Source organism: Anguilla rostrata, chromosome 2 (assembly GCF_018555375.3).
Source record: "Anguilla rostrata isolate EN2019 chromosome 2, ASM1855537v3, whole genome shotgun sequence".
Classification (NCBI taxonomy): Eukaryota; Metazoa; Chordata; class Actinopteri; order Anguilliformes; family Anguillidae; genus Anguilla; species Anguilla rostrata.
The window spans coordinates 33,485,095-33,504,429 of record NC_057934.1 but is presented as its reverse complement, the minus strand read 5'-3'; the positions used below and the strand labels follow the sequence as shown (position 1 = coordinate 33,504,429).

At 46.9% G+C, this 19,335-nt stretch overlaps 1 protein-coding gene across 3 annotated transcripts; it reads right to left on the bottom strand.

Moving 5' to 3' along the window:
• Positions 1-4,501: 4,501 nt before the first annotated feature.
• On the bottom strand, positions 4,502-18,897 carry LOC135247837 (transmembrane ascorbate-dependent reductase CYB561). Of its 3 annotated transcripts, none has more exons than XM_064321742.1 (6): positions 18,562-18,897; positions 16,325-16,544; positions 13,036-13,134; positions 7,185-7,288; positions 6,525-6,682; positions 4,502-6,051 (listed from the first exon to the last, which is right to left on the bottom strand). In XM_064321742.1, exons 2-6 carry the CDS (start codon positions 16,530-16,532, stop codon positions 5,859-5,861), a joined length of 762 nt encoding a protein of 253 aa, XP_064177812.1. In that variant the 5' UTR covers positions 16,533-16,544; positions 18,562-18,897; the 3' UTR covers positions 4,502-5,858. The 3 variants fall into 3 exon arrangements, with proteins under 3 accessions (XP_064177812.1, XP_064177811.1, XP_064177813.1); XM_064321741.1 differs by having other exon boundaries at positions 16,325-16,547; positions 18,562-18,895; XM_064321743.1 differs by lacking the exon at positions 18,562-18,897 and adding an exon at positions 18,362-18,513 and having other exon boundaries at positions 16,325-16,547.
• Positions 18,898-19,335: the final 438 nt, after the last annotated feature.

Sequence of the window (19,335 nt, the reverse complement as noted above, 5' to 3'; positions counted from 1 at the left end):
AGGGCCCCTAGGCTTCCCCCTCCACACGTTTCGGGGGAAACACTACGACTTCGCCGGTCTGTCCTTCAGAGTATAACGTGCGGCCTTCATATTTCAGGCTTCACACGATACTCCATAGCTGCCATTGTTTCACTGCAGATTCGTATGAAATGCTCAGTGTTCAGTCCCCTGGACTTTACCCAAAGTTTGTCAAAGTTTGGAATTGTCCCCTCTAGCACTTAGAGAATGTGAAGGAAATGAGAGCGGGCTACGTGAAGGTTCCTTTAGCACCCAAAGGTATGATCAGAAGCAGGAAGCAGGCCAATGCCGACACAGGGAAGACCGTGACCTTGAAAGGGTCCTGCTCCGTTTGATTTGTACGGTTTTATTTGACTTTATTTTAACTCTTACGGCTTTATTTTATTATTATTCACCAGGTTTCTGCACTAATTGCCTGTGAAGTTCTTGTACAAGGGTGCACTTTACAGTTCTTCAGTTCTGATGATTGTTATTATTTTGGTTGTTTTTTTTTTGTGGGGTGGGAGTTGATCTTCTCAAACAACAATACTGGATGATTTTTTGTGAGTAGGTGTCCTTATTAATAGAAAATATCAGTTTTTTGTCTTTTGGTGAGATTTTTCATTTCCAATCAAATAAATGAATAATAATAATTTAAAAGAGCAAACAAAGTGTTTTAAAAATGATGATGCTGTGTTGCCTTTAATATAGCACAACCTTTCTGCTGTACATACTGGCCAAAAGATCCCCTCTGCCCCTAATCCCCCCTGGCATTTTCTCACAGATAAACACTCCTTTTTTACCATAAACCACTAGTATCAAGGCCTGCATCATTTGCAGTTGTAGTTCTTTGTACAGTACCTCAGAACTGCAACTACCAATGGGCCGCTCTCCCATTAATCCAACCTACTGTTTTCAAGTATCTTCATACCAGAGTATCCAGAGACCAGATGAAGAGTTGGTATTGAGGAAGGAAAACCCTTCTGTGGGCTTTACTTCCTTTACACGGCCTTATCAGCTGTCCATTAGGGCTGAAAAGTAAAGTTACACAAGAAGACATCGAGTGTAACATGTGACATGCTGCATTGGTGGAGTTTCCCCAGAGTGCACTGCTCTAGTAGGACTGAGAGAGAGAATGTTCATGGCAGCCAGCTCTAGGCATCCGTAAGCCCTCACAGGGCCCGCCCCCTAGTGTCACTCACCTGTGTGATGCTCTCTCATTCGTGGGAGGGTTTTGAGCATCACACACTGCTTTTGATTTGCATCTCTTTGGTTTGATATCTCCCTCCCCACCTGCTTTCCCGCTATACTGCATGACCGAGTTGCTCTGGGCTCTAACAGCCCAAATCTGATGCCTTCCATGGGACAAACCACCCCATTCACCTGCTAGACAACCTCACCTATATTATGCAGGTCTAATCTGGCCTGTTTTCGAGGTGCCTGTCAGTCCATTCACTTCTGAATGACTATTAATCGTGCGTCATACTTTGAGAAAAGTTAGGGTGCCACTGCAAGTGCCTGTAGAATGTTAATGAGAAATCATAGGTGCTGAGCAGTGAATCTGCCCAAAAAGCCTAAACCCACACTGTGGTCACAAAGAGCCTCGCTCTGTTTTCAGGCCCTTGACATCTGATGTCACAGCAAATACTATGAAGAAGCACACCATTTGAGCGCATTCTTCCATCAGTAACAGAAGGTATCGATCCCCAGCTATATCAGCCAGAAGAGGGCGCTGCCGAGCCTTATGATGACGAGAACAACTTTCGACAAGAAAGGGAAAGGGACGTTTCGTTTCTGAGGGGTGGGTTTTTTTAAGACTTCCAATGTAAATGACTTTGCTGTAAATACTCTGATGCATGTTTTAATCTTTGAGTTCACACACGCATACAACGCATACATGTACCCTGGTTCTGGTTTTGCGATATCCATATTGTATAAAAGTCGGGAAGAGGAGAGGGGAGTGTCCTCATCCTTTTCTCTCTGGCCTCACCAGACAAATGCTGAACTTTGAGGGGTTCCTTTTGATTATTTTCTTTTGATTTCAGTGTATTTGCTTGCTGAGCAGAGTTCTCTTGTCTGTACATGTGAGCTGTCAGATCGCTGTGATAGTTTAATGAAAACAACGGAAAAAAAAGTCCAATAAAAAGAATGCGTTTTTATCTCCTGATGAACGATTGTAATCTGTACAATCCAACTATGTATGAAAGAATGTATTATTTGTAAATGTCCACCACTTCAGAGAAAACACACACACAAATGTGGTGCTGGCTTTCACCTTTTGTTTTTGGTGTACACAACACAGATAGCGGTACATGGGAGTGGCACGGCGTGAATGTTAACTCCTGTAAACCGCCAACATTAGGTGTAGCCTTCGATAGCATCAGGACTACATCTACATGTTACATCTACAGGTGTCCAGCTAGGAGGTGTCCTCCGAAGGTTGTCCAGCGAGTGCTCACCATAGTAGAAGACAGAATACAGTTACACTTTTCAGGTAACCAGTTATTATCAGGACAGGCACATGTGGTGAAGCTACGTTTAGATTGGATTGGATTAGACTTTCAGAAATCATCTTTGCAAAGCCTGTTGAGTGTGTCCATCCCACAGATAAACAAGTTGTTTGGGGTTCTTTTGATGGTTTTTACCAGAACATCTCAAATTACCCCTTGTCTCCACTGCAACACAGACTCATCTTGGATCTACATTGAAAAAGTACTGCATCCCAGCTGGCCCTCAAATGTTATTCTTTCAGTTTTTAGCTTTGGCCAGAAGATGGTGCTCCTCCTCCTAGTTGTATCAGTTTCCCAATTCTGAATTCATGCACATATACATCTTTGTCAGTTTCAACATAATGGCACAATCTTTAATTTTAGGGCAACATCATAATCAAGCGTATTCAGATCCAGCACAAAATGGTTACATACATCTTTGAAAAGGAGTAGATTGAAATGGCAAAACAATGAAGCCGTCATTTGAGTGATTCTCTTTCAGATTCACGGACACTGCGTGCTGGTGCTGAAAATTGTTTTGCATACCGTACTGAAAAAGCCACAAGGACAAACCGCAGCCTGCCAGAAAATACAAAAAGTGCAATTACACTGCCATTTACCACGCCTGCTCCTGCAAGCAACACCTGCCCTCTATAGCGTAGTGTTACGTCATAACTGTGACTCCACAAAATGGTTATGAGATCATAAGGCTCAATGCCACGTTGCTACATACATAAATACGTCTCCTCTCTGGAGTATGAAAGGGCAGTCGTAAGGTGTGTGACTGCAGTCACAGTCGTTAGGTGTATGACTGCAGTCACAGTGGTAAGGTGTATGACTGCAGTCACAGTGGTAAGGTGTATGGCTGCAGTCGCAGTCGTTAGGTGTATGACTGCAGTCGCAGTCGTTAGGTGTGTGGCTGCAGTCGCAGTCGTTAAGTGTATGACTGCAGTCGCAGTCGTTAGGTGTATGACTGCAGTCACAGTCGTTAGGTGTATGACTGCAGTCACAGTGGTAAGGTGTATGGCTGCAGTCACAGTCGTAAGGTGTATGATTGCAGTCGCAGTCGTTAGGTGTATGATTGCAGTCGCAGTCGTTAGGTGTATGATTGCAGTCGCAGTCGTTAGGTGTATGACTGCAGTCACAGTGGTAAGGTGTATGACTGCAGTCACAGTCGTAATGACTGCAGTCACAGTGGTAAGGTGTATGACTGCAGTCAGAGTGGTAAGGTGTATGACTGCAGTCAGAGTGGTAAGGTGTATGGCTGCAGTCACAGTCGTAAGGTGTATGACTGCAGTCACAGTGGTAAGGTGTATGACTGCAGTCACAGTCGTTAGGTGTATGACTGCAGTCACAGTGGTAAGGTGTATGACTGCAGTCACAGTCATAAGGTGTATGACTGCAGTCACAGTCGTAAGGTGTATGACTGCAGTCACAGTCGTTAGGTGTATGACTGCAGTCACAGTGATAAGGTGTATGACTGCAGTCACAGTCGTAAGGTGTATGACTGCAGTCACAGTCGTAAGGTGTATGACTGCAGTCACAGTCGTTAGGTGTATGACTGCAGTCACAGTGGTAAGGTGTATGATTGCAGTCGCAGTCGTTAGGTGTATGATTGCAGTCACAGTCGTAAGGTGTATGACTGCAGTCACAGTCGTAATGACTGCAGTCACAGTGGTAAGGTGTATGACTGCAGTCAGAGTGGTAAGGTGTATGACTGCAGTCAGAGTGGTAAGGTGTATGGCTGCAGTCACAGTCGTAAGGTGTATGACTGCAGTCACAGTGGTAAGGTGTATGACTGCAGTCGCAGTGTTAGGTGTATGACTGCAGTCCAGTGGTAAGGTGTATGACTGCAGTCACAGTCATAAGGTGTATGACTGCAGTCACAGTCGTAAGGTGTATGACTGCAGTCACAGTCGTAGGTGATGACTGCAGTCACAGTGATAAGTGTATGACTGCAGTCACAGTCGTAAGGTGTATGACTGCAGTCACAGTCGTAAGGTGTATGACTGCAGTCACAGTCATTAGGTGTATGACTGCAGTCACAGTGGTAAGGTGTATGACTGCAGTCGCAGTCGTTAGGTGTATGACTGCAGTCACAGTCGTAAGGTGTATGACTGCAGTCACAGTCGTTAGGTGTATGACTGCAGTCACAGTGGTAAGGTGTATGGCTGCAGTCACAGTCGTAAGGTGTATGATTGCAGTCGCAGTCGTTAGGTGTATGATTGCAGTCGCAGTCGTTAGGTGTATGATTGCAGTCGCAGTCGTTAGGTGTATGATTGCAGTCACAGTCATAAGGTGTATGACTGCAGTCACAGTCATATACCTTACTTCCTAGGGCGCTGTGTCCCTTCTGTAGCAGCAGGGGGGTGGATACCACTCCTACATTCCAGCTTTCAAGCTGTAACGGATGTAAGAAATGGAGGTTCGCAATGCATACACTGGGATAAGGGGGTTAGGCTTCCAACGCATAAAATTAAACCACTACCTTTCAATTTGCAGTGTATTTACACTACAGACAGATAACAATGGCAAAAAAAAAACAAATGAGTCAATTTAGTGGTACATATTTTTCATATATTGTAGCATAAAATCTATTTTGAGATTTGATCTCACTCAAGTTAAATTAACACAGTATTAGAATCTGAAACTGCTTTGTGTTGGTCATCCTGGAAGGCTCCCTTGTGAACACTGAACACAAACCACTGGGCATTGCTTATTATCACAGCCATCTCCATGGGGTGTGCTTCTTCACCTCATTTCCTGGTGTAATTGGGTGTGTTGGAGGTCTGCTACAGCGCATGAGCTCTGAAATTAAATGCTCTCTTCACTGTTCTAACGGTCTCATCATTTGGATGCCCTAATTAGATAAATGCACAGAGCAATTTAATGTTCAGTCCTGATTAAAGCCTTTCTACCATATGGGGGAGAGCAGAGGAGCTGAGAATGTGTTGCAATTGATTGAAATTGAATAATTCTATATTACATGAATCTGTCGTGTTTAAACGGATTTAGAGAGGCACCGCTGCCCGTGCTTTCCTCTTCTGTGGCTCTCTTCAGGACAGTTTTTGCGTTTGAACTGATTTGTCCAGTACGGTCAGTGTGTTTCAATATGGCACTGATTGAAGCTAAAGGCAAGGATCTCTTTGGTTCTGAAAAAGTACTGAAGCATTACATTTGCATTGTTACTTAATTCTACTCCAAATCAATAATCATTTCAACTGGACAATCATGTGAAGATATCTTTCCCTCCCTAATCTGGGATGATACCTCCATTTGGGCACAAGGGGGCGTTGTTGGATGTGTGCGTGATTTGTCGGCATGCTGTGCAGAGAGCTGGCAGGACTGGGGGTGATGGGAAGGGGGGAGGTGCTAAGGGGAGCTGGGGCTTTCGCCCTCCGTCAGGGTCTTGAAGTGCATGGAGAGGGCCTCCTCCTCTGGGTGTGGGGGACGTCTGAATTCCTCCCTTGTCACGATGTATCCCACCAGGACCCCGAAACCTACCAGCAGTAGCCCGAGCGTGTTCGCCAGCACCCCCTCTGGAGCAAACTTGGAGTATGTGCTCCTGGAAATGGGGGGAGACACCTTTAATAAGCATTGGTGAGAAATGTCCTCCATTTCGGTCCGTCACACTGATGGCTTCGGAAACAAGGGCATGGCTTGTGAAGCAAATGTGGCTTGGGAACAGGAGGTGTGGCTTACAAAAAGGGTTGTGGATTGGGAAGCAAGGGTGTGGCTTACAAAGAGGGGTGTGGCTTACAAAGAGGGGTGTGGCTTGGGAAACAAGGGCCGGGCTTGTGAAGCAGCAACGGGGCTTGGGAAGAGGGAGTCTGGCTTATGAAGAGGGGTGTGGCTTGGGAAGCAAGGGCATGGTTTAGGAAGAGGGGGTGTGGCTTAGGAAGAGGGGTGTGGCTTGGGAAGCAAAGGCAGGGTTTGGGAAGAGTGGGTGTGGCTTATGAAGAGGGGTGTGGCTTGGGAAGCAGCAGCGTGGCTTGGGAGGAGGGGGCGTGGCTTGGGAAGAGTAACCGCCTCACTCACGTGATGCTGAAGAGGAGCTTCTCTGTGATGCCCAGCAGACAGGTGGCCACGGCCAGAGCGAAGATGGCCAGGCCGAAGAAGACGTGGAGGGAGAGGTACCAGCTGCGCAGCCACGGCGACGCCCCGGGGAACAGGAAGAGGCTGAGGCCCATCAGCCACTGCAGGGGGGGGGGAGAGGAGGGCGCCACGTCACATCACGTCACGTCAAGCACCAATCACAGCCTCGTCCCCGCCGCCACTCCTCACCCAGAGGCTTCCTGTCTGCCTTCTTTGTTTTGGCTGCTCAGTCAAGGTCAGCCCAGGCTTGGCACAGTGACGGATGCGCTCCCGACAGCGAGCAAAAATAACCCTGAAAGCAGAGGGGGTTACAGGCAGAGACAGGGCCGCAGTGTAGAGAGCGTCACGGCGTTGAGCTGAGCCCCCGACCGCGCACGGGGGACGTGTTCAGAGCCAGGCTCAGGCTCCCTACTCGCTGCGCCACGCAGCTCGCCCAATCGCGTCCCTTCTGAGTCTCTGAGAACGGACTGTTAAACGGGCACGCTCCCGGATAAACCGGGCGTGCGCGTGAGGGGGCGGAGCGAGAGAGAGAGAAAAGACAGAGCGGCGAAGGAGAGGCGGGGAAAGCGTAAAAAAACGAGCGCGCGGGACGCCGTGCGCTACCTGCAGGCAGAAGAGGACGAACGTCAGCATCCCGCACCAGCTGTGCAGGGAGTACATGTCCGGGATCTTGGCTTTGGCGTGGAAGTCAAACACGGCCACTAAACCTGGGGGACAGAGACGGAGAATGGATCAGCGCAAAAATAAACCAATGGGAATTCTGCAACGGTGCTTAGAGAGAGACCCATAGTTCATCTGAGTCTGTAACCGTGTTAGAGAGACCCAGAGCACATCTGAGTCTGTAACAGTGTTAGAGAGAGACCCAGAGCTCATCTGAGTCTGTAACAGTGTTAGAGCGAGACCCAGAGCTCATCTGAGTCTGTAACAGTGTTAGAGCGAGACCCAGAGCTCATCTGAGTCTGTAACAGTGTTAGAGAGACCCAGAGCTCACCTGAGTCTGTAACAGTGTTAGAGAGAGACCCAGAGCTCATCTGAGCCTATAACAGTGTTAGAGAGAGACCCAGAGCTCATCTGAGTCCGTAACAGTGTTAGAGAGAGACCCAGAGCTCATCTGAGTCTGTAACAGTGTTAGAGCGAGACCCAGAGCTCATCTGAGTCTGTAACAGTGTTAGAGAGACCCAGAGCTCATCTGAGTCTGTAACAGTGGTAGAGAGAGACCCAGAGCTCATCTGAGTCTGTAACAGTGTTAGAGAGACCCAGAGCTCAGCTGAGTCTGTAACAGTGTTAGAGAGACCCAGAGCTCATCTGAGTCTGTAACAGTGTTAGAGAGACCCAGAGTTCAGCTGAGTCTGTAACAGTGTTAGAGAGACCCAGAGCTCATCTGAGTCTGTAACAGTGTTAGAGAGAGACCCAGAGCTCATCTGAGTCTGTAACAGTGTTAGAGAGACCCAGAGCTCATCTGAGTCTGTAACAGTGTTAGAGAGAGACCCAGAGCTCATCTGAGCCAGAAACAGTGTTAGAGAGACCCAGAGCTCATCTGAGTCTGTAACAGTGTTAGAGAGACCCAGAGCTCAGCTGAGTCTGTAACAGTGTTAGAGAGACCCAGAGCTCATCTGAGTCTGTAACAGTGTTAGAGAGACCCAGAGCTCAGCTGAGTCTGTAACAGTGTTAGAGAGACCCAGAGCTCATCTGAGTCTGTAACAGTGTTAGAGAGAGACCCAGAGCTCATCTGAGCCTGTAACAGTGTTAGAGAGAGACCCAGAGTTCATCTGAGTCTGTAACAGTGTTAGAGACCCAGAGCTCATCTGAGTCTGTAACAGTGTTAGAGAGACCCAGAGCTCATCTGAGTCTGTAACAGTGTTAGAGAGAGACCCAGAGCTCATCTGAGTCTGTAACAGTGTTAGAGAGACCCAGAGCTCATCTGAGTCTGTAACAGTGTTAGAGAGAGACCCAGAGCTCATCTGAGTCTGTAACAGTGTTAGAGAGACCCAGAGCTCATCTGAGTCTGTAACAGTGTTAGAGAGAGACCCAGAGCTCATCTGAGTCTGTAACAGTGTTAGAGAGAGACCCAGAGTTCATCTGAGTCTGTAACATTGTTAGAGAGACCCAGAGCTCATCTGAGTCTGTAACAGTGTTAGAGAGACCCAGAGCTCATCTGAGTCTGTAACAGTGTTAGAGAGAGACCCAGAGTTCATCTGAGTCTGTAACATTGTTAGATAGAGACCCAGAGCTCATCTGAGTCTGTAACAGTGTTAGAGAGACCCAGAGCTCATCTGAGTCTGTAACAGTGTTAGAGAGAGACCCAGAGCTCATCTGAGTCTGTAACAGTGTTAGAGAGAGACCCAGAGCTCATCTGAGTCTGTAACAGTGTTAGAGAGAGACCCAGAGCTCATCTGAGTCTGTAACAGTGTTAGAGAGAGACCCAGAGCACATCTGAGTCTGTAACAGTGTTAGAGAGAGACCCAGAGCTCATCTGAGTCTGTAACAGTGTTAGAGAGAGACCCAGAGCTCATCTGAGTCTGTAACAGTGTTAGAGAGAGATCCAGAGCTCATCTGAGTCTGTAACAGTGTTAGAGAGACCCAGAGTTCATCTGAGTCTGTAACAGTGTTAGAGAGACCCAGAGCTCATCTGAGTCTGTAACAGTGTTAGAGAGAGACCCAGAGCTCATCTGAGTCTGTAACAGTGTTAGAGAGACCCAGAGCTCATCTGAGTCTGTAACAGTGTTAGAGAGACCCAGAGCTCATCTGAGTCTGTAACAGTGTTAGAGAGAGACCCAGAGCTCATCTGAGTCTGTAACAGTGTTAGAGAGACCCAGAGCTCATCTGAGTCTGTAACAGTGTTAGAGAGAGACCCAGAGCACATCTGAGTCTGTAACAGTGTTAGAGAGACCCAGAGTTCATCTGAGTCTGTAACAGTGTTAGAGAGAGACCCAGAGCTCATCTGAGTCTGTAACAGTGTTAGAGAGACCCAGAGCTCATCTGAGTCTGTAACAGTGTTAGAGAGAGACCCAGAGCTCATCTGAGTCTGTAACAGTGTTAGAGAGACCCAGAGCTCATCTGAGTCTGTAACAGTGTTAGAGAGACCCAGAGCTCATCTGAGTCTGTAACAGTGTTAGAGAGAGACCCAGAGCACATCTGAGTCTGTAACAGTGTTAGAGAGAGACCCAGAGCTCATCTGAGTCTGTAACAGTGTTAGAGAGACCCAAAGCTCATCTGAGTCTGTAACAGTGTTAGAGAGAGACCCAGAGTTCATCTGAGTCTGTAACAGTGTTAGAGAGAGACCCAGAGCTCATCTGAGTCTGTAACAGTGTTAGAGAGACCCAGAGCTCATCTGAGTCTGTAACAGTGTTAGAGAGAGACCCAGAGCACATCTGAGTCTGTAACAGTGTTAGAGAGAGACCCAGAGTTCATCTGAGTCTGTCACAGTGTTAGAGAGAGACCCAGAGCTCATCTGAGTCTGTAACAGTGTTAGAGCGAGACCCAGAGCTCATCTGAGTCTGTAACAGTGTTAGAGAGACCCAGAGCTCATCTGAGTCTGTAACAGTGTTAGAGAGAGACCCAGAGCTCATCTGAGTCTGTAACAGTGTTAGAGAGACCCAGAGCTCATCTGAGTCTGTAACAGTGTTAGAGAGACCCAGAGTTCATCTGAGTCTGTAACAGTGTTAGAGAGACCCAGAGTTCATCTGAGTCTGTAACAGTGTTAGAGAGAGACCCAGAGTTAATCTGAGTCTGTAACAGTGTTAGAGAGACCCAGAGCTCATCTGAGTCTGTAACAGTGTTAGAGAGAGACCCAGAGCTCATCTGAGTCTGTAACAGTGTTAGAGAGAGACCCATAGCTCATCTGAGTCTGTAACAGTGTTAGAGAGACCCAGAGCTCATCTGAGTCTGTAACAGTGTTAGAGAGAGACCCAGAGCACATCTGAGTCTGTAACAGTGTTAGAGAGACCCAGAGTTCATCTGAGTCTGTAACAGTGTTAGAGAGAGACCCAGAGCTCATCTGAGTCTGTAACAGTGTTAGAGAGACCCAGAGCTCATCTGAGTCTGTAACAGTGTTAGAGAGAGACCCAGAGCACATCTGAGTCTGTAACAGTGTTAGAGAGAGACCCAGAGCTCATCTGAGTCTGTAACAGTGTTAGAGAGACCCAGAGCTCATCTGAGTCTGTAACAGTGTTAGAGAGAGACCCAGAGCTCATCTGAGTCTGTAACAGTGTTAGAGAGAGACCCAGAGCTCATCTGAGTCTGTAACAGTGTTAGAGAGACCCAGAGCTCATCTGAGTCTGTAACAGTGTTAGAGAGAGACCCAGAGCACATCTGAGTCTGTAACAGTGTTAGAGAGACCCAGAGTTCATCTGAGTCTGTAACAGTGTTAGAGAGAGACCCAGAGCTCATCTGAGTCTGTAACAGTGTTAGAGCGAGACCCAGAGCTCATCTGAGTCTGTAACAGTGTTAGAGAGACCCAGAGCTCATCTGAGTCTGTAACAGTGTTAGAGAGAGACCCAGAGCTCATCTGAGTCTGTAACAGTGTTAGAGAGACCCAGAGCTCATCTGAGTCTGTAACAGTGTTAGAGAGACCCAGAGTTCATCTGAGTCTGTAACAGTGTTAGAGAGACCCAGAGTTCATCTGAGTCTGTAACAGTGTTAGAGAGACCCAGAGTTCATCTGAGTCTGTAACAGTGTTAGAGAGACCCAGAGCTCATCTGAGTCTGTAACAGTGTTAGAGAGAGACCCAGAGCTCATCTGAGTCTGTAACAGTGTTAGAGAGACCCAGAGCTCATCTGAGTCTGTAACAGTGTTAGAGAGAGACCCAGAGCTCATCTGAGTCTGTAACAGTGTTAGAGAGACCCAGAGCTCATCTGAGTCTGTAACAGTGTTAGAGAGACCCAGAGCTCATCTGAGTCTGTAACAGTGTTAGAGAGAGACCCAGAGCTCATCTGAGTCTGTAACAGTGTTAGAGAGAGACCCAGAGCTCATCTGAGTCTGTAACAGTGTTAGAGAGAGACCCAGAGTTCATCTGAGTCTGTAACAGTGTTAGAGAGAGACCCAGAGCTCATCTGAGTCTGTAACAGTGTTAGAGAGAGACCCAGAGCTCATCTGAGTCTGTAACAGTGTTAGAGAGAGACCCAGAGCACATCTGAGTCTGTAACAGTGTTAGAGAGACCCAGAGCTCAGCTGAGTCTGTAACAGTGTTAGAGAGAGACCCAGAGCACATCTGAGTCTGTAACAGTGTTAGAGAGAGACCCAGAGCTCATCTGAGTCTGTAACAGTGTTAGAGAGAGACCCAGAGCTAATCTGAGTCTGTAACAGTGTTAGAGAGAGACCCAGAGTTCATCTGAGTCTGTAACAGTGTTAGAGAGACCCAGAGCTCATCTGAGTCTGTAACATTGTTAGAGAGACCCAGAGCTCATCTGAGTCTGTAACAGTGTTAGAGAGAGACCCAGAGCTCATCTGAGTCTGTAACAGTGTTAGAGAGAGACCCAGAGCTCATCTGAGTCTGTAACAGTGTTAGAGAGACCCAGAGCACATCTGAGTCTGTAACAGTGTTAGAGAGACCCAGAGTTCATCTGAGTCTGTAACAGTGTTAGAGAGACCCAGAGCTCATCTGAGTCTGTAACAGTGTTAGAGAGAGACCCAGAGCTCATCTGAGTCTGTAACCGTGTTAGAGAGACCCAGAGCTCATCTGAGTCTGTAACAGTGTTAGAGAGAGACCCAGAGCTCATCTGAGTCTGTAACGGGCTTAGAGAGAGACCCAGAGCTCATCTGAGCCTGTAACAGTGTTAGAGAGAGACCCAGAGCTCATCTGAGTCTGTAACGGGCTTAGAGAGAGACCCAGAGCTCATCTGAGTCTGTAACAGTGTTAGAGAGAGACCCAGAGCTCATCTGAGTCTGTAACAGTGTTAGAGCGAGACCCAGAGTTCATCTGAGTCTGTAACAGTGTTAGAGAGACCCAGAGCTCAGCTGAGTCTGTAACAGTGTTAGAGAGAGACCCAGAGCTCATCTGAGTCTGTAACCGTGTTAGAGAGAGACCCAGAGCTCATCTGAGTCTGTAACAGTGTTAGAGAGACCCAGAGCTCATCTGAGCCTGGGTGGACACATGCAGCAGCAGCAGCAGCAGCCCTCAAAGTTTTTATTTGAAGAAATAAAAGGTACATGGATACATTTTAAAGGCATCAAAAGACCTGAATGGGTGGCATGTTTATATACAGGTATTTTTAATTATTATATTTGTACTAGCTTTAATTCTCTTTTCAAAAGATTGCTAATTTCAGCTTTATATCCGAAACAAAATCACAGCAGGAGCCTTTAGGTAATGTATGCCAGATTTCAGAGAAGGCTTACAAGAAAAAAGTTAATTGATTCATAACAAAGTGCACATAAATAATTCTGCTTTGCTAAATTAGAACTGCTTTAGAACCCTGCATGCAAACACACACGCACACACACACACCCGTCTCACCTACGATGCTGATGATGAGGGCCATGACGTGGATCAGAGCGTGGAGGATTTTGACGGTGCGTTTGTTCTCATTTCGGAACACTCTGTAAACCAGGATGGCTGAGGGACGAACAGAGAGAGGGAGAGGGAGAGAGCGTGAGACTGTATCCGGGGAAAATGCACTCTGCTGTCCTGACGAGTGCATCGGGACCCACATCAGTCCATCTGCATCATAGGAAGGTGGCTCCTTCACACAGTGTGGGACGGCCAGCGCGGTTAGACTGACAGGTGAGTCAGCGAGTCAGAGGTGGGCTGAGCCTGAAGCCGCACTGCCCAACAGGACTGAGTCAGCGTGTGTGTACAGCCTGCCGGTCATACTTCTTAACTTCTGGAGTTGGTCCCAGCAACTCGCATGTAACTGAATGGACCGCACCCAAAAAGACTGCGGTTCAAGGTGGACTGAAAACCCGTGAGAACGTTACCATCTGGGGCAGGGGAGGACAATTCCAGTCCTGGAGGGCCACTGTGCACGCAGGTTTTTACTTCCACCAATCACCCCGGGAAAAAGAGTTGATTGGCTGTATACACCAACACTGGTTCTCTCGTAGATTAGATCACAATCAAACGTCCATCAGCACAAAAAACAGCCTTCAGCTCTTCTTTATCAAGACATGCAGCTAAAGTGCCAGATGGCGTAAATGTTGTGATTAAATTAAGTAAATTAAGTGATTAAGGGCAGAAGTTGGCATGGAAACCAGAAACGGATACGGCCTTGGTTGCCCAACCTCAGCTCTCTGGGATGCAGTGACACGTTTCGCCGTCGCCCTGGGCCGCACAATTACTGTGAGAGCGTGCGAATGATTTTCTCCTGACGTGTCTTCAGCGGGTTACGGTGTCTCTCGCGTGAGGAAAATGAAAGACAGACCGGGTCCCTGTGTTTGGTTTAGTCGAGGCTGAGCTCTTGGCGGTTCTCAGACTAGCAGCCGTATAAATCGCTCTAACCCCCCCCCCCCCCCCCCCCCCGATGTTAGGTTAATGCCATTTATGTGTCAGCTGGGAGGGGCCTTGCGGTGTGAAAGCCTCCCTTTGTGCCCACAAGGGACCGGCTAATCTGTTTAGTTCAGCCGGATTAAGCGGTCTAAATGCATTAATGATGGGTGTCCTTTAAAGGTTAACGTCTCGACGCGTTCAGGGCGGCTGGGTCGCGCAGCTGGCAGCGGCGGCTCATTCGATTAGCATCCAGCGACGTGCGGGGTCTGTGACACGTCGCCTCGCCGGACTCCTCGTTTAGTGATTTTGCGTCGGCGAATCCAGCGAACGGATTTGCTCGCCACGGCGATTGCGACATTGCCGCCACAGACTGGATTTGTGCCTGCTAGCCACAAAATAATTAAGCAGGGAGTGTTTGGTTACTGGCATAAAAGAAAAGAAAAGAAAAAAAGTGTCTGCTAAACAGAAGAGTAAGGTTTCTATGTGCTTCTCACTGCAAACTATGCAATTAGCCCAAGGGCACCTAGCTTGTTGTCAGGCAAAAAGACTGGTAGCCTAGCGTCTCTGCATTATTATTTTAAGTACACATATAACCTGGTACATATGGTCCTTAAAATATAGATGCGTGCGGCAAATACTTGTTACTTACAACACTTTCCCTTTGTTTTATAATGAACTCAACTGAATTGAATTTTATAGTACCACTGCAGTTCACTCTAAAGGAGTTAGTTGCTTAAACCTTACAGGACACAGACAGAGGCAGTGAAAATACTTTTTGAATCTGGGATCGATCCAGTCATCATGCAGAGGAATAACTGCCGCCAGCTCTCAAGCCACAACCACATGGTTTTAATCTTTTCATTATTCAGCTTCATTGGTTACCGCCTGCCTGTCAATCACATTCTTTAGCCTACCCTGGGTAAATAAAGGTTAAATAAATAAAATAAAAGAAATAAATAAATAAAAGCCTCTATAATTAGTCACCTTTAATGCTTTTAGAAACAGTAACCCCTCCCCCAGCTCTGGTGTATGGTGCATCTGTTATGCTGTATTACTGTGCGCACATAGTTCACACACACACACACACACACACACACACACACACACACACACGCACACACGCACACACACACAGGGACACACCCAAATGTCCGCTCTTCCTTGTCCTGTTAGCCGCAGAAACCACTTCCTGTTGTTGTGGGTGCTGATTACGGGCTCCAGCAGGCCCCTCCCCCGAGGGGCTGGGAGCTGATGTTATCGATCTTAAGCCTTCTGATGTCACCAGAGCTGCTGCCTAGGGAACGTCAGCAGAGTTTCTGGTGCTGTCCATTAAGCACCAGCCTGAATGGGTTTATCGCCTCCATCAGGGCTGAGCAGCAGTGCTGGGACCTGTCCTGGTTTGGAGGTGTTTCCCCCGGGCACACAGGGATTAGGAGGAAGCCCTGCTTCCAGAGTCTGATTGGCCCGGTTCCCTGTGCCTGTCGCTCCGGCCCCAAACGCAGGCAAAATCAGTGAGTCATACTGGGGATGACTCACCACTCCTGCCAGTCCACGTCACCACTGACCAAACGTAGCTGTTCCTTTAAATAAAATAATGCCAACTGTCAGGATCTGGACAACATCCCCAGCTTACAGTAAAAGTGATCTGATAAAAGCTGGAAACGGTGGACGGCAGGCAATGCACTGGTGATCTACAAGCGGACGGCTGAACAGACGCGGATCTGGCCAATTGCCCTGCGGTTCACAAACAGTACTGCAAATGTATCCAGCAAGCACATCCTGCCACCTACCTTCCAGTCCCTTCCCTGACCACGCCCCTTACTTGGCCACGCCCCTTCAGATTCTCAGAACTGCGAAGAGCCTCCAATCCGACCTCATCTCCAATGGGGTAGAAGCTTAGCATACTGTTTAGGGAACTGGGCTTTTAGCTTAAAGGCTACAGGTCTGATTCGCAGCTGGGGGACTACCATTGTACCCTTGAGTACTTCACCCGAATTGCTTCAGTAAATATCCAGCTCTATAAATGGACTGTATATAGAGAGAAATTTATCTGTGTGACTGACTCTGGACAAGAGTGTCTGCTACTGCCTTAAATGTAAATGAACAGGAATGCATATTTTACCCTGGAGAGGCATTAACCATGTAATAATGCATTGGGTATTGACAGACATCAGTGGGACTAAGAAGCTACTTCTCTCTGCTCTACCCAACTCCGTGTTACTGCCATGTGTGAGAGGAAAAAGGTCGTTCCAGGTCATGGGCTTCTGCAGAGAAGAGCGTAGTGTGAAACTGCACGCGCAACGACGGCTGAACCACTGACCGTCGCCGTAGAGGAAGACCAGTCCCAGGACCATGCAGAGGGGGTGCACGTTGAACTCCTGGGCGGAGCCGTCCCAAGCGTAGCCGCCCCGGTAGTGACCCATCCACACCCCGGTGATGACCACGCAGGCCAGGCCCAGGAGCTGGGATCCCGCCACGTACCAGGGGAGCCCAGCCGGGCTCGGCTCGGACGCCGGACTGTCCGCCATTGGCTAGAGGCACTGCTGAGGAGAGATGGAGAGACACAGCAGAGTCTGTGAACCCACAGAGCTTGATAACTGAACCCTTCAAGGTGTAAAGGTCAGTTTATAGTCTAGGGACAGTGTTGCTCAACTGAAATCGTAGAAGGTTCATGAACATTCTATTGTTGCCCAATGAGATCAGAAATATATGATTAGAGTGTTCTTAACTGAGCATTCTAATGACGATGTAACAATCACTAGCAATGGAGTTTTAGGACACTGTCTTAGAATTTTGAAAAAACATTCCAAAAAGCCTACTCTTCAAAGGGTTAATGAAATAGAGAGGAAACAGTGGTGCAAGTACCACTGAGCAAGAGAGAGAGAGAAACAACAGGAAGTAAAATCTAGCAGACCGAGATGACAGATGGGTGGAATCGGATTCAGGAAATACAGTGTGTAAATATTTGAAACAGCAGAGTGCTGCATTAAAACAAATCTTGCTGACTGTCTCATACTGGTACAAATATGCAACCTTGGTTTGTTTGCCAAGGCAGAATCCAGGATAACACTGTAACACTTGCAAAAACGTCATAGACTATACTGCTCTGAATTATCACATGAGTTGTCGAGGTTGGCTCCCTCCTCTAACTGACCTCAAATGACCTCATTCTCAACAGATGAACATGTACGGCTTGTTAGACACTTCTCAGTGGTCAACCACAGAAGTACCACAAGGTGCAGATTCAGCACTAACCTTTTTCGGGTCCTAAATACACTGACTTCTGTAAGAAACACACCCATGAAGAAACATTTTCCCGGTCTGGAGCTCAGGCTGTAGCCAGAGGCTGATACGCTTAATTTGCCATTGCAGTCATGAGGTTAAAACATTATTTTCCCCTTCGAACAATTTCAACAGTGATAGGAAACGGAGAAGGAAACAATGTAGCGTAACATGAAAGATTATATCAATGAAAGTAATTACCGTCTCCTACCTAGTTAATCTAGTCGCTGAAAGAAACTGCTTTGACAAAGTCTTCAACTTTACTGTGCATTGCATGCAAGGCAACTGCAGTAGCAGTATCATCATTAAAGCCATAAAACAACAAAGGAGTGGCAGATGAAAGCAGTTTCATATGACATGTAAGTGAAATAATATCAAAATCATAAACACCAAACACTGTCTATCATATTCTAATGTAGGAGATTATTATGGCATTGAAATTATGGATATTCAAAACTCATATTTCATACTGTCAACAACTCTCATTTATATTAGCTAATAGGTGAAACAAATATTTCTAATATAAAAAGCTATTTTCTGTTAAGCATTATTAACTATAGAATACAATAGTTTCGGATATAACAAATAAGTGTTTTAAAAAATATATTTCACGTTATGCAGATCTAAGATGTATTTTGTTTGCATATTTGTACTCTCATTAGACAGGTATTAGACCTGTGGTAACCAGCCCTGTTTCTGGAGGTCTACCATCCTGGTTTTCACCTAACTAAGCACACAGCTGTGTAACTAATTCACAGCTAGAGATCTTGTTGAGCTGCTAATTAGCAGTCAGGTGCACTAAATTATTGTTGGAATGAAAAGGATGGTAAACCTCCAAGAACAGGGTTGGTTACCAGTGTTTTAGACTTATCATTATTAGACTTAATTATTACCTTGGACAATTTGTCAGCGCCTCGTACTTAAAAAAATTAGTAATATTCCTTAGTACATTAGCATCATATCATTCAAACGGGTGTTTGAATGCACACACCTTATTGCAGCCCGGGTGCTACAGAAACTTCAGCTAAATACTTCCTCTCAACAAGCCTGACCACCGACTTGTGTTTCATCTCACCGGTAGAACAGAAGAGCTTTGAATCCCTGCAATCTGAACTGCCTGTCACCTCCAACACGCTTTGGATCAAACAGCCCGGCCGACTCCACACTCACAGGAGAGAGGCCATCACAATCAGACCCTCTAAATAAGCCCAACACCTCGAACGAGTCTCTGGTAGAGAAGCTAGTGGAATTGGATGGTTGACAAGAATCGCTCACCTGCAAGGGCCGGTCTCACCAGTTCGCTTTATGGCAGGCCTGCCAAGTTTGCAGGAGGCTGGCACCTGGCTCTCTCCCCTCCTTATTTGTTTTGGAAGTATTCCTGCAGTGCGCCAGCACTATAGATAAAAACTTAAAACAATGAACAGAGGCAAGAAGAAGACTGAAACAGCTCCCGTTCCCTCTGCTTCCTTGGACAGACGAGCGTTCGTCGGCTCCTGTTCCAGGAACGAGAGAAGACTTTTGTCGTGACACAGAGTGGCAGAGTGTTGACAGGAGACGGAACAGTCCTCTTGGATAATGCTGTGGCTCTGCTGGAGCGGGGGAGTGGCTATGGGAGGAAGTTTCCCAGCCCTGTGGGTGCGCTGATTGGCTGATAGGAAAAACTAGGCCCCACCCTTAGGCCCTGGGCCAGTTGCCATGGATACCCAGAGTGCTGATGTCTCCTGCTCACTTGCTCACTTTCCTATTGGAAAGCATTAGACTAAATAACTCGGTGTGTGTGTGTGTGTGTCCAAAGGAGAAATTATCCTAACAGGTTACATGGAACAAGTTATATATACTTTTAACCATGGTAGTTAGGGAATAAATAAATAACAGAATCCATGCATATAAATGCAAACCAATCTACCCAAAGACATGGTTTCCCCTGTTTACTTGATTACACTATATCTCTGTTTTCTCCATACAAGGTTGTTAGTTCTTAAAGACAGCATCAGTGCTTGAGCTGTCTGGTCATTGAAATTATACAAAATTTGCTTATTAAAATAAAGA

Coding starts and splice junctions, on each gene's coding strand:
- LOC135247837 (XM_064321742.1), bottom strand. CDS start 16,532: ATGGCGGACAGTCCGGCGTCCGAGCCGAGCCCGGCTGGGCTCCCCTGG. Junction 6,683..7,184: donor TCGTCCTCTTCTGCCTGCAG/GTAGCGCACGGC, acceptor CCCCCCCTGCAG/TGGCTGATGGGCCTCAGCCT. Junction 6,052..6,524: donor AAGCTCCTCTTCAGCATCAC/GTGAGTGAGGCG, acceptor CCCCATTTCCAG/GAGCACATACTCCAAGTTTG.